The sequence below is a fragment of the Pleurodeles waltl genome, chromosome 8 (genome assembly GCF_031143425.1).
Source record: "Pleurodeles waltl isolate 20211129_DDA chromosome 8, aPleWal1.hap1.20221129, whole genome shotgun sequence".
Taxonomy (NCBI): domain Eukaryota; kingdom Metazoa; phylum Chordata; class Amphibia; order Caudata; family Salamandridae; genus Pleurodeles; species Pleurodeles waltl.
The window spans coordinates 550397320-550410307 of NC_090447.1; the positions used below are offsets into that span (position 1 = coordinate 550397320).

The following is a 12988-nucleotide window of genomic DNA, read 5'->3' on the forward strand; positions in this document are numbered from 1 at the left end:
GGACAGTATAAGACAATGACTATCTATCTATCTATCTATCTATCTATCTATCTATCTATCTATCTATCTATCTATCTATCTATCTATCTATCTATCTATCTATCTGTCTAACCATCTATCTAGCTATCCATCTAAATATATTTGTATGTGGGTGTATGCGCATGCACACGTGTGTGTGTGAAAACATTTCAATGGGGTGAAACAGGAGGAATACAAAATTAAATATAATACTGTGTTGTGCGTTATCTGAAAATACTGATTTGGTCAACAGAAATGAATAAGAAGTAAACCTCGACTGCTGTTGCTTTTTAAGCACCATTCAGACTAATGATCTTCTTTTCTTTTTTCCCACAGTTGTTCTACAGGTCTGCAGCCTCGTTCTCTACCCCATCAAATTTATTGAGACAGTCACCTTGAAAATATACCACGAGTTCAACTGGGGCTACGGCTTGGCCTGGGGCGCGACCATATTTTCCTTTGGTGGAGCCATACTCTATTGCCTGAACCCTAAGAATTATGAGGACTACTACTAATGCCGGCCTTAGCACTGAGAAGGAACAGAAATGAATTACTCCAATTTTTCTAACTCACTGTTTTATAGAAACACTTATGGAGCATCGCGAATTCCCGTGGCGGGTTCATTTTCCCTTGCCTCTTGGCTGACAAATTATAACCAGCTTTTACGTCCATTAAAGAAAAGTGCATCAAACGCAAGAGGGCTGTTAACCGCATAGGCACATTTTGCAAAACACTTACACGTTAACTTTTGCTTTCTTGAATGCACAGGATCTACATGAGGGTATTGTGAAGAAAAGCAGACTAGCTGGACCGTACATGCGATATTGGCTGTCTCCTAGTGCCCGTTGAAAGGTGTGCAGAGGTTCCGTGGAAAACATCTTCACCCCCTTGTGGACTGAAGTGTTACAGCAAGCCCAAGATAAAGTTGAGTTTGTTGTCACTATTCCTCTACTGTGAGGTTTTCAGGAATATTTTCCAAGCAAGAAGTGGAAATTCAGAGAGCCGCACAACCGGTTTACTATTGTACCAACACGTGGGCCACCCCAAGTCATGCACACAGTAGCTCCGGCCAATTTTGAAAATCTACAGAAGTTAAAATATGGCTTTCCCTATTTAATTGGAAGTTACTCTTAGCTCATAGGACTGTTAAAATGAGTGCTTTTAATTCCATTTAAATAAACATGCACAAGTCACACTTGAGAGAAATAACAATACAATCCCACTTCTAAATATATTAGTAAAAGAAGCGTGTAAGTACTATGTTATTTTTCTGCAAGTTCTTGTGTCTATATTATTGTACAACTTTGCCATATTGAATAGAAAAAAGGACCCCTCAACAAATTATGTTATTGTGACAAAGTCTTGTGATAAATCCGACCACTATTTTCCATTATTGTTTGGGTCAATATTGGCAAAAATAATTTTGCCACCAGAACACAGTGTACTATCAGTTTAGTTCTGACATGTTGGTTGGAGGAATTCATGACTCATTCACTGTGGTGTTTTCATGTTTAATGACCTTCTCCAGTCAGTGATTGAACATACATTGGCCACTGGTGCATTTATTCTGTACAGACACGGATATTCAAATGCTGTAATACTGTATAAACTGTGGTTATGTAATGTATGCACTTTGTTAGGACACATTCTTGATTGACATTTTCCCAACTTTGCCTGGTACTCCGTATTTTCTAACGCCATTCTCATACATGTTTTAGCAGGCACATGTTGCTTGTGGGGTTTTTTCAAGAAGAAAACAGTGGCAAAACTGAGTATGAACAGTCTGAAAGTGACCCAGAATGGGGAATATTTATGCAGGCTTTCCATTTACTGGAATCGTTTATTTATTGCTTGAGAAGTTAGTCCACTGTCAATCAAAACCTGGCAAATGTATATATGTTTGAAAGTTTATTCATCTCAAATCCAGATTACAGCTTTTTTGCATTGACTTTGAGGAAAGTACAATACACTTCAGAGGTTCTTATTTCTTAGCCACTAGTCTACATTGAAGCCTATAAATGTTACTAATTGAACATTTCAAAGTGTTTAACCAAGCAAGGCAATTCACTGACGGTGTGATTTAACATATACTAACCTCTCACTGTGGTTTTAGAGGAATTTTCCTGAAATGCCGGTGAGGATGGAGATGAGTCAGTCACATGCAAAAAAAGAGTACCAAATTGAATCAAATCTGAAAAAATTACGCAAACACATTTCCAACAAAATCTAGTAGGGGTCAGAGCAGAACTTGAACCAATGGGTTGGATAATAGGTCAGAACAGGTGTGAAGTAAATTTTTATAAGGCGATGTCAAGCAGGACTACAAAGGACACAATGTACCATGAGCAGGAAATTATGACGAGTTGTATGTCAAATATGTATCATGAAAATACAAATATAAATGGGATATATTTTTACAGCAGATTCTAAGTATGAAGAGTATTTGGTGAATGTAATACCATGAATCAGTTACATTGGGAGCTCTGGCTGTTTGGGAATAAATAAAACAAAATTATCGACCAAGATGAGAGGAACAATTTGAAAACAGAGATGAAGAGACTGGATGACCCAATTTTCAAAGGCCAAACAATATCTCTTTGGTACAAATAAAACATCAGGCTGTTTGTCAACTGAATATCATAATAATGAATTTGGCGGATTTACATACATCTGTTAGGTGTCTGAAGTGGTAAGCGAGCTCAAAGATCATGCAAAGGTGCCAGGGATTTCAAGATGGCAGCAAATAACAAACATAGCCACACAGAGATCCTTTTTGTACTGATAAGTGCTTTACCACAGATGGAAATCCCCACTTACATAATTAACATAATGTTGTTTTGTGTTTTTTAGCCATGAGTTATCGGAAAAAAACAGTTTTGTGGGAGGGCACATTCCTCAACTTCACACCTTCGGGGAAAATTTGGATATTAAAACATGGTTGAACACGTATCTGTGAAAATTGTCAAGATATAGCACACGATCACATGTGTGCCAAAAGGGAGTATCTGTCTTACAGCAATCAGTTGAGTCAGCTAAAAGGATCTGAACCTCTATTCATTGGGGTCTGAACCTCTATTCATTGATTGGCACATTACGAGCGTCACAAATTACAACGTTCACTCATTATGGCCTCCAAAAATGCAATTCTATGTAACGTTTTTACTTAAAACATTAAAGCGAGTTGTGACTCAGAGAAACGTGGTAGATTTTAGAACGCATCTTAAATCTTAGTCCAAATCTGGAGGAAGTGTTAGTCAAAGGTAACCCATAATTCATATTACTTTTGTGCAAAGTGCAAAGGCATACCCTCTTAGACATTTCAGATGACATAGTTATACAGCTCTTCCGATGCTGATGTGCTCCATAATGTATTAGCGAAATACATTAGTGTGCTATACTAACAGAGTATTGCGTAGACTATTACGACACTGACCACTCAAAGGGAATAACTGCGTATTTGTAGAAAGAACTGGCCTTCTTAGAGAATGACAGAAACACCTATCCTAATTAGCAGACAGACATTAGAATGTCTGTGGTGTAGAAATAATTGTACTGCTGCCAGCATGCACAACAGCGGGTGACCATCCCCCTTGTATACTGCCAGACTCATGCATACTGCATGTAGCTGGTTGGGTTTCAGTCCAACTCTTTGTCAATAACACTAATTGGCCTTTCTGGTAAATAAGGACATAATGAAGGAAGGAGGAAGGAGACAATGCCTTCAACTTAAATTCGGCATCTTTAAGAAGGGTCTGCCAGTCGACAGAGTTGTCTGTGAACATACTTTTCATTCAAAACTGCCTGTCAGTGTTCTCATGGAAGCACACATAGGTATAGGTGTACACCCCTACTTCAGTGTAGTGACTAATACAAATCCTGTCGGGGTTGTTTGGCCCACTAACTAGAAGAACTCTGTAACTAAAGTCCAAGCCTTGGTGACATATGGGATCTTACTGCTTGGGACCTATATCCCATTCAGTTGCACAAATGTATATAATTGTGAGTGTAGCAAATGTATAAATTATCTCTTCACATTTGTGCTCATATACTAAAGAACGTAGATGTCTTTTTTTAGTTTCCAAAGTAAGTGAGATAGTAGGGCAGAACATAACTATGATCACACACACTCCACTCGCAACTTTCACAAAGAGCATATAACACAGCTTCAAGCAGAAGCACCAGGTGTGATTATGCTAAACCACTTTCGGGAACACTCTAGAATTGCTTTAAGAACTTCAAGCAGAAATTTAGGGCCAGGTCTTCAAAAGATTCGAAACTCTGCAATCATAGAGTTATACCTGTGTCTGAATTTATTGTATTCACCAAGATTTTTGAGATTATTCCTGGTAAGGTAAGGCAACCACATCTTTCTATTGTTGTTCCTTGAAAAGGGTTATGAATTCCCATTATATTAAGAAATGTCCCCATGTGTATATTTTGGGCAGAGAATCCCTTTCCCCACTCCCTCATCAATTTTGGGGTGTTCCCTGCCTATAAACACTGTGCTTACCCACAAACGTGCTATGTTGCTTTAATAGTCACTTGGCTAAGGCAAGGAATCTTTAAGAAAGTTCATCCATCACACACTTATTTCACCCAATTTGGAGCCCATGTTTATGAGTATGTCAAGAATTTTATTTCTTCATCACACGCCTGCAAAGCCTTTTCAAAGGACATGGTGTTACTGGAACAATGTGTCCTTAAAGAATGATATTTAACTATTGGTCTATAGATAACCTCCTGATCCCTCTCACTCTTTTACTTTTCACACTGCATTTGTAACACCGGTGAGAAGCCTGGTAACAATGAAATATTATTTTAATATGGACCTAGTAACATAGCACAGTGAAAGAAATAAGCTGAAAGCACACATTAACACAGAGGGTGGGGCGTAGGCGTCTGGCTGAACACATAACAGCTTAATTTGCTACATACAGTGGCATAGCACAAAATGATGGAGCATCTCTGTTGAATGTGAAGAGGGGCACCCGAGTCCCATATCTCACAGATAATCCTTTGTCCTGGGTTGAAAGGGGGACCCTGAAGGATTTGGGGGCCCCTAAATGTTGGGGTGCCCCTGCTCCCCAGCAGCTGCAGGGGATTGTGTTATACCCTGGCTCACAGTCTGTGTTATAATGGGTAACATGTGAACATGTAGACAGGAAACACATCAACTTCAAAAACACAGACTGCCAAAAATCTCACCCCCAGATATTTTGATCCACGTCTGATCCCACTTTCAAGCAATTGCCCCAACTAATTTATGGCAAAAAAATAAAAATGTGTTCCAAACCATAGACAGCCATACAGGTGACCTTGTACAAATATATTCTTAGGGTTATTTAGATCCTGACCTTATCCCACCTTCAAAAACGTGCCCTTAAAAATGTCAGCACGATAGTTAGAATAATAAAGTAACATAGATGTTAGTTGGAGGGTGATTTGTGTAAATTTGAGTTTCTTAGCAGTTGACATTTCAGAGATCATCACACAAATATCACATAAAGTTGGCAGTGAAAGTGTTAACTTTTAAAATATGTATTTGGTTAATTTTTGGGCTGACTGGTGTCTTAAGTGGTGGGATGACTGATGAAGCAGTATTTTACCAGCTCAGACAGTGGTAAATGGTTGTTCTTCACTGGAGTTTAAGAGTTTTCCTGGAAATGTGGCAGTATGTGATGACATATCTGAAGTAAAAACGGAGTGCAGCAGAACACTATCACTTAATGAAAAACAAAATAATAACACAGCAAAAATAAATGGTGGCACAGCATCAATCAAAGTAAAATGTAATACATAAACCACAATAAAACACAACCACAACACAGTGCAATACTACAGCACAAAAACAAGCACAAAAAACAATACAACGTCTCACCACACCAAAATTCATCTCACCAAATATACTGACATATACTTGCTACAAATTACAACATCAACCAATCTGTTTTCATAATACAGTGGTAAAAGGTACTTGTGAGAAGCACTGCTTTTCTTCCAAGGCCATGTAATTGGTGCAGGTCAAAACGTTTTGTGATCTTAGCCCTAGCTTTTAAAAACATGCTCTGCCAGCCTAGATTTTCACATGGAACCGTCCACACCACTGAGTGCAAAAATAGTTTTGCAAGAATGTGCCTAGTCTCATGCATATCCTAACCCCCCTCTCTCATGTATATTCATGTATATAGATTATTTACCCCATTGCTACTGTGTTGAGAGTTTGACACCATAATTCTTCATGCAAACTGGTTGAAAATGTCAATTTTCTGAGAAAATGATGTCTTCTAATCACACGAATCATGAAAATGTTAGAGAAAATAGGTTTTCCATATTCATTTCTGACAATTATTAAAATCCACTTACATTAAGTTCTCTGTGCATGGTAACATGATAAAATACTTGCCTGAACTAGAAACATAAATGACCCAGATTTGTCTGACTCTTAAAAAACACTTATCTAACCAGCTAATACAAAAGGATTTTTTGATTAGGGCTAGTTTATCTTTTATTTAAAAAAAGCCATTAGGCAAAGCTGCACAAAGTCGACTTTTTCAATCTGTTTAGTTGCATCTTTGCTAACATGCAGAAAGGAGATCAGCGTCTACATGTATATTGCTTTTTATTTCCCTGTGACGCTGGCAGAGTGCAGCCCACGCTTGAGAACACAGGGACCTATTTGTTACCGGACTAAAGCGGTCACTTTCAGGGTGCACTAAAATATTTATTAAGTGCGGTTCATGCCAAGTATGCGAAATGTGCACAATAATGCTGCACCTTGACGAGGATCAGCAATGGAGGAGCTAGTGTTACCGTGAAATGTCAGCGTCCTTTCAAGGTTGTTTGGAATGGGCTGGTATTGTATTTTAGCAGTGGTGTAACAATAGTCCCCTCAGCCCCCGCGGTGCAGGGGGAACAGGTGATCACCAGGGGCCCCCAGTGCTTAATTTGTAAATAGAAAAGTGCCGGTGCTCAGAGCTCTCCTCTGAAACATGCGGCTGCTGCAGTTAAATGTGCGAGCACGGAATCCGGAGGCAGCGTAATCCTGACGCCATCTCGAGCCTCTTTAATCCATTTAAAGCCACTCCCGGCGCTTCAGTTTACTCTTACAGCTTTCTCCCTTTGTGGCGCTTTTTCGTTTTTCCCTTTCTCCGTCTTTCCCATATGGCTCTTTTGCTCGCAGCAAATGCTTGAGGCAGAAGACCAAGCCCCGGCCCTCAAAAATAAGTGCTGGTGCTCAGCACCGGAAACAACAAGCACAAATTAAGGACTGGGGCCCCCCAAGCACTGTGCACAGGCCCCTCTCCTGGCGTGAGAGCTCCTGACTGGCTCCAGAGCATGGGGTCAGGGCCGGCTTTGATGCCAGCGCTATTTTTAAAATAGCTTATGTGTTTGGAAGCGCTACACTTGCTTGTGCATGCAGCAGTTTTCTGGCAACTGTAAAGATGTCAAGACGACTCTGGTTATTAATGTTACTGCTGGTGAGAGATCCGAATTTCGTCTAGTGTCAGTTTTTACTCATCATAAAGTAGTGCAGAGGGATAATGTACTTACTGAAAAGAGCGTGCACCATGTAGATCACACAACTGTGAGTGAACTATGAGTAGCGATTCAAAAAAGGAAAAGCAAGGTATGTCAGGGAGGGGCTATGGAGAGGTGAGGGGCACTGTTGGAGAGAGGTAGTGCGGGAATTTGTGGAGAAGGTGGTGATGGGGAAGTGCAAAAAAAAGACTGTCGCACCAGGTGCCACCAGCGCTAAAGCTGGTCCTGCTTGGGGACCCTTCATGTATTTTGCAGGGGGTGGGCTCAAGTATCGTTATGCCAGTTTGTACTGTGCTATTTCAAGAAGTTCATTACCTTCACCCGAAGATTCTGATGAAGAATAGTAGGTGGAATTTAAAGCAGTTAAAATCTCTGGGTGAAAGTCTGGGGCAAAATGAGGAGTTATGGTGAGAAATCGAGCAAAGAATTATCAATTTCCACTGTAATTCCCCATTTCTTAGCATACTATCAAGCTCCAACTCTTAATTGGGTTTTCCCAATCTCTACCATCAGTAACATTATGTTGGAAAATACTGGTGCATTTCCTGCGGCACTCATATTGAAAGTTGAAGTGCAGGACACTGGAAAGTAAAATAGAGAAAAGACAAAGGCACTTCTTAGAAGTGAAACTTAAATCCCAATATGGTGGAAACAGGAGTTTCTACACAAGTCTAGAATGTGTGAACCACCATGCATCTTTGTTTCTTCCCCCAGATGGCATACATCAGGAAAAACCTAGACCTGAATTGATATTTTTAGGTGCAAAACTGCGTACCTGCAGTATAGCGCCGGCTTGCGTCATTATACAACGCCAGCCGGGCGCCGTATTAATAGAATGGCGCAAGCCTGCGCTAAACTTGAGCTAGCATCTTAAAAAAAGATGCTAGCTGGGTGGGGTTGGTGGCGGGAGGGAGGGGGTTGTGTGTCAAAAAATTACGCTAACCTGGTTTGAGGCAAAAACAATGCATCTAACCAGACTAGAGCCATTTCCTGGCACACAACTACCAAAAAGCATGACTCCTGTCTTAGGAAAGACAAGAGTCATGCCCACCACCCCAATAGCCGTCACAGGGGACAAGTGTCCCCTGGGCCTGGCCATTGCGCCCTGTGCCATGCAGGGGGCCGCAAGTTATGAATGCTCCTGGGGCTTGGGGAGGGCACCTATGGACCCATTCCACAGTGTTTAACCATGGAAATGAGTACACAGGTCCCCTAATGCCTGGTCTGACCCAGGAGTTAAATAATGGTGCTAAGCAAACTCCTCCCATCCGTGCTTCATTTTGGCATGGGGGATAAATAGGGGACTATGCGGATAGCACAATTTTTTGGATGGGAACGCCTACCTTGCATCTCATTGACGCAAGGTAGGTTTACTCACTATAAAAATGCTGCAAACTCCTATATTTTGACATTAGACGTGTCTAACATCAAAATATAAATATGGAGTTAACTTTGCGCCAAATTTGCATAAACAAAATGAAGCAAATTTGGAGCAGGAGGAGTATAAATATGGACCCTGGTACTCTATGCTACAAATGTTTTTCCTTCAGCCACTCACGAATAAATTCGAATACGTTTGTTAACATTAACTGTGCAACCAACATTTTTTAAGATTATGTGAAAGTTGTACCTCATGTGATAACTTTGATATTCGGTACTCCTAACCAATGTCAAGTGTTCTGAGCGCAAAAACATTTTTTTAGGGTTTTTTTGGGTGGGGAGTGGCAGCGTTGGACACCTTTGCTACCACAGTCACTTTATTAATGTTTCAAGATGTCACTGCACTCCATTTGGAAGGAGGCATTACAAAATGAAAGTCCTGCATGTGGGGCTTCTTAAAAATGATGTACACAATGAGAGGATGCACCAGATTAAATTAAAGTCTGCTTTTTTAAACATTTGCTTTACATGTTACCATTCATTCTTCCCCTTGTATTCCTTTCAGTTCCAATCCATGTGATACATTAGGCACTTGTATAGCTGACGTCGAGGTAGTCGGAATCCCTGCGAGAAAACTTCCAATTAAAAAAAAAACTTTGCTGTGTACTTAATACTACGTTTCATGGGACTGCATAATGCTGTGAAAATGGAGGAATTTAAGGTAGCATAAAGTTGAAGGCAACTGCACCTACGTGATCAGTGACATAACAAGGGTTTCATTTTTTCTAATGCATGCAAAGAAAGTGCCCCTCTACTTTTTCCTTGGTTAGTAAAAGACAACCGTAATTAGGGTGCAATGACCCTCACACCCCTGGGCCCCAGTGCCATGCACTAATAATAGCTTCATCCCTCTGTGCAATGCTGACTTCTTAGGAGTGACTAAATGCGTTCCCTACACTTGCAACATGGACTGTCAACTAAGAACATACACAACACTTTTGGATTTCTTGCACAAAATAGGTTTAGCTTTTGTTAGTTTCGACCTGTATATTTTAAAGACATAAATATAGAGAGACCTATGAGTGTGAAATATAAATGCTATGTATGAACTAGCATGTGGCTGTATATTAATAAACATGCAACAAATTGACTGGTGAGTGAATTCTAATCTTATGGCTAGCAATGTAATTTATTCAGACTGTATTTTTGTACAGAACTGTGCACACTAACAAATTGCCTCTGTGTCCTCTTAATGCCTAAAACTGTGCCTAGAGATTTAATTTCTGTCTTTAAAGAACAAATAAATATATTTGAAGCTGCCTTGCGGTGTTTTCCTGCTGTCTTTCTGTGTTATACTGAGTGAATTGGGTAACTTCATATTTAAAGGTTGTCCTTACATTTGTGTTTGTTGAAACTACTGCAACAATGGCTGAACAGACCAGTTGTCTTTTAATTACTGGACGTTTTCATAGATTGTTCATGACTCAGATGAGAAAGATACACCACAAAAGATAATTGATAAATAGTCACAGTCTAAATACACACTTACAATAAAGAGAGCTAAAGTAATAAAAAGCCCTGGAATTTTTTCTCCTAAATAATAAAATGCTATATAGTATGTTACATGAGAGAGTTTTGTATAGACCTGTACTGGCGGTAGCATGACCTCATAGCACTGTCATATTATGGGTACCTTCTTCATGCACTGATGACACGGATTTCATCATAGAAAAGAGACTATTTTCAGATTATTTGGGTTTGGATCATCAGTAAGTAGGCGCTTCCATGAATGTTTATGATGCCTCCATCTAGTCATCTTCCATTCAGCAATATAAATCCACCTTTCTTGTTGTATGCATGTATATATGTTCTATAGGTAACACTTCAAATAAAGAAAACTGCTTATGTTTCCCTAAACCACTAATAAAGTATCTTTTTCTATGACTCTTGTATACAAACACACACACTTGCCAGCCCCTACCCTACGTTTTAGATGTTTTCATCTGCATCAAATAGATGTCAATATATGTGAGTATGAAATGGATGTTGACAAGACTTTAGAAGAAAGTATCTTTTTACAAGCTGGTTTTCAAGGTTCGCAGTGGGTTGTGGCCCCAGAAAGTGGTTAATCTTCATCCACGCTATCTTTCAAATTTAATAAGTGCGTAGTCTGACTTGGTCTAGAGGGTGGGATTCACGAATCTTTGAAGTTATGTATGTAAGTGTCTAAAAGATTCTTTCTTAATTGTGAAAGGGAGGCTCTAACAGTTCAATAAAACATAATTTTGCTATGTCACAACACAAGTGACTGAAACATGTGCCACCTTTTGGTATTTATGGCAGAAGCAGCAGGCAGCAGTCAAGAGAAATGTGGAATAGCTTTCAACAGTATAAAACGTTATTAGGATTAAGATAACTGAACAATAAAATCCTTGAAACTATTTAAAACTTAACAAAATATGTAATAGGCAAAGTTACACAAAATGGTTAAATTATGATTTAGAGACTAGAAATGAGGATTGTTTGGATTTTAATACAAAAACTTCAAGAAATAGCTAAGCACACATTAAAGTCAATGGTTGTGATACACCAGGAACAAGGCCCACATTTCGGATTAACCCTGGAGGAGTAGGAGTCCACCAAACCTTGTGAGCAACACCAAACAAATGTTTTCCTTTGAACATTCTACATTTTTTGGTTCTTATGCCCTGATTAGTGCCAAAGTGGTGCAGCGTGGTGCTGTGCCAAAAATAGCAGCCCAGCGTTGCACCACTTTTGAAATGCAGGGATGGACTGTTTTTACAGGCATACCGTTTCCCCCTGCGTTTCCCCCTGCTCCAGCTCGGAATGAAGTTGCTTGCACCAACGCAGGCATCCTTGCACCATAGTGCAAGGGTGTCTGTGTTGAGAGGATAGACTGTTTACGTTCAGAAAGGTGTCCCTTCCTGTACATAAACAATCTGTAGTGGTGATTTGGCACTCCTATGTGTGCTGCAAAATGCAGCACACATAGTAGTACCAAAGCTTCATTTTGGAATGATTGTTTATGTGCAGGAAAGGACACCTTCCTACAATCAAACAATCATTCATGGCATTTTGCTTCTTCTGCAGCACACAGAAACAGCAAAAGATGATGAGGAATAAAAGCATTCCCCCTCGTTTTACCATGATAACACCTTCCCTGGGTGGCAATAGTTTTTGGTGCTGCCACAGATTTACGATTTCTTGTAAATCTGGGGCTGCATCAAAAACAATGGGTGTTGTGGTGAAACTCCCATTGCAACACCCATTGAACGTCCCTCTGGTGCAGAAAACTGCGTTAGAGGGGTCCATGTTTCAAGGAGGCGTAATGCCAGAGAAAGTGGCATTACACCTCCTTGTAAATATGAAGCAGTAGTTAGCGCCACAGGAGCGTCACGAAAAGTGATGCTCCGGTGGTGCTAGGGACTCTTAAATCTGCCCCTTAGTTTCTTCCAGTGAGACAAGGCAAGATGCTGAAGCAGGTCTCTCAAAGCATGTTTTTACTATTTTCCAAGGTGAAATAGTACAATAGATTTTTATTCACAAATAGGCCTTCTCGTAGGAAAATAGAAAGTTGCCTATTGGGTGCTAAAGAGTTTTAGGTAACAGTTAATGCTAGCTTAACAGATCTTAAACCTTTGACTTCTGTGGACCTTCACTAAATCATTACTGGAATCCAGGTACCCCAACTGAGTCCTAATTGGAAGTCGTGGACCCTCAGCCTAAGCAATTTCTATAATTTGAACCTCAAAACAATGCACAAAAATAAAATAACAACTATCCCCCAAACAAATACTCAAGTATTTTAATACTTTATGTAATTCACTATTAAATATAAAAAAGTATTCCATTTTGTAGCATTATTTGTGTGAAGTCCTTAATTTTAATTTATTAGTTTTATTATTACTTAATTTTGTAAAACAGTTGTATACCCCCTGTGGAGGCCTCGTGAACCCCCAAGGGTCTTCGGACCACAGGTTAAGAATCACTGCTCTAGAGAATACTTTTCTAAAAAACACAATATACCCAG

The 12988-nt window shown here is 39.8% G+C and overlaps 1 protein-coding gene across 2 annotated transcripts in view; it reads left to right on the plus strand.

Annotated features, from left to right (window-relative positions):
- TMEM47 (transmembrane protein 47) overlaps window positions 1-10257 on the plus strand; it is a 294768-nt gene extending 284511 nt beyond the window's left edge. Inside the window, exon 3 of one of the 2 annotated variants that reach the window (XM_069204611.1) lies at window positions 355-10257. In XM_069204611.1, coding sequence (XP_069060712.1) covers window positions 355-533 — 179 coding nt within the window. In that variant the 3' untranslated portion in view covers window positions 534-10257. The remainder of the gene's footprint in view (window positions 1-354) is intronic. The other variant, XM_069204612.1, reaches the window with a different exon arrangement.
- Window positions 10258-12988: the final 2731 nt, after the last annotated feature.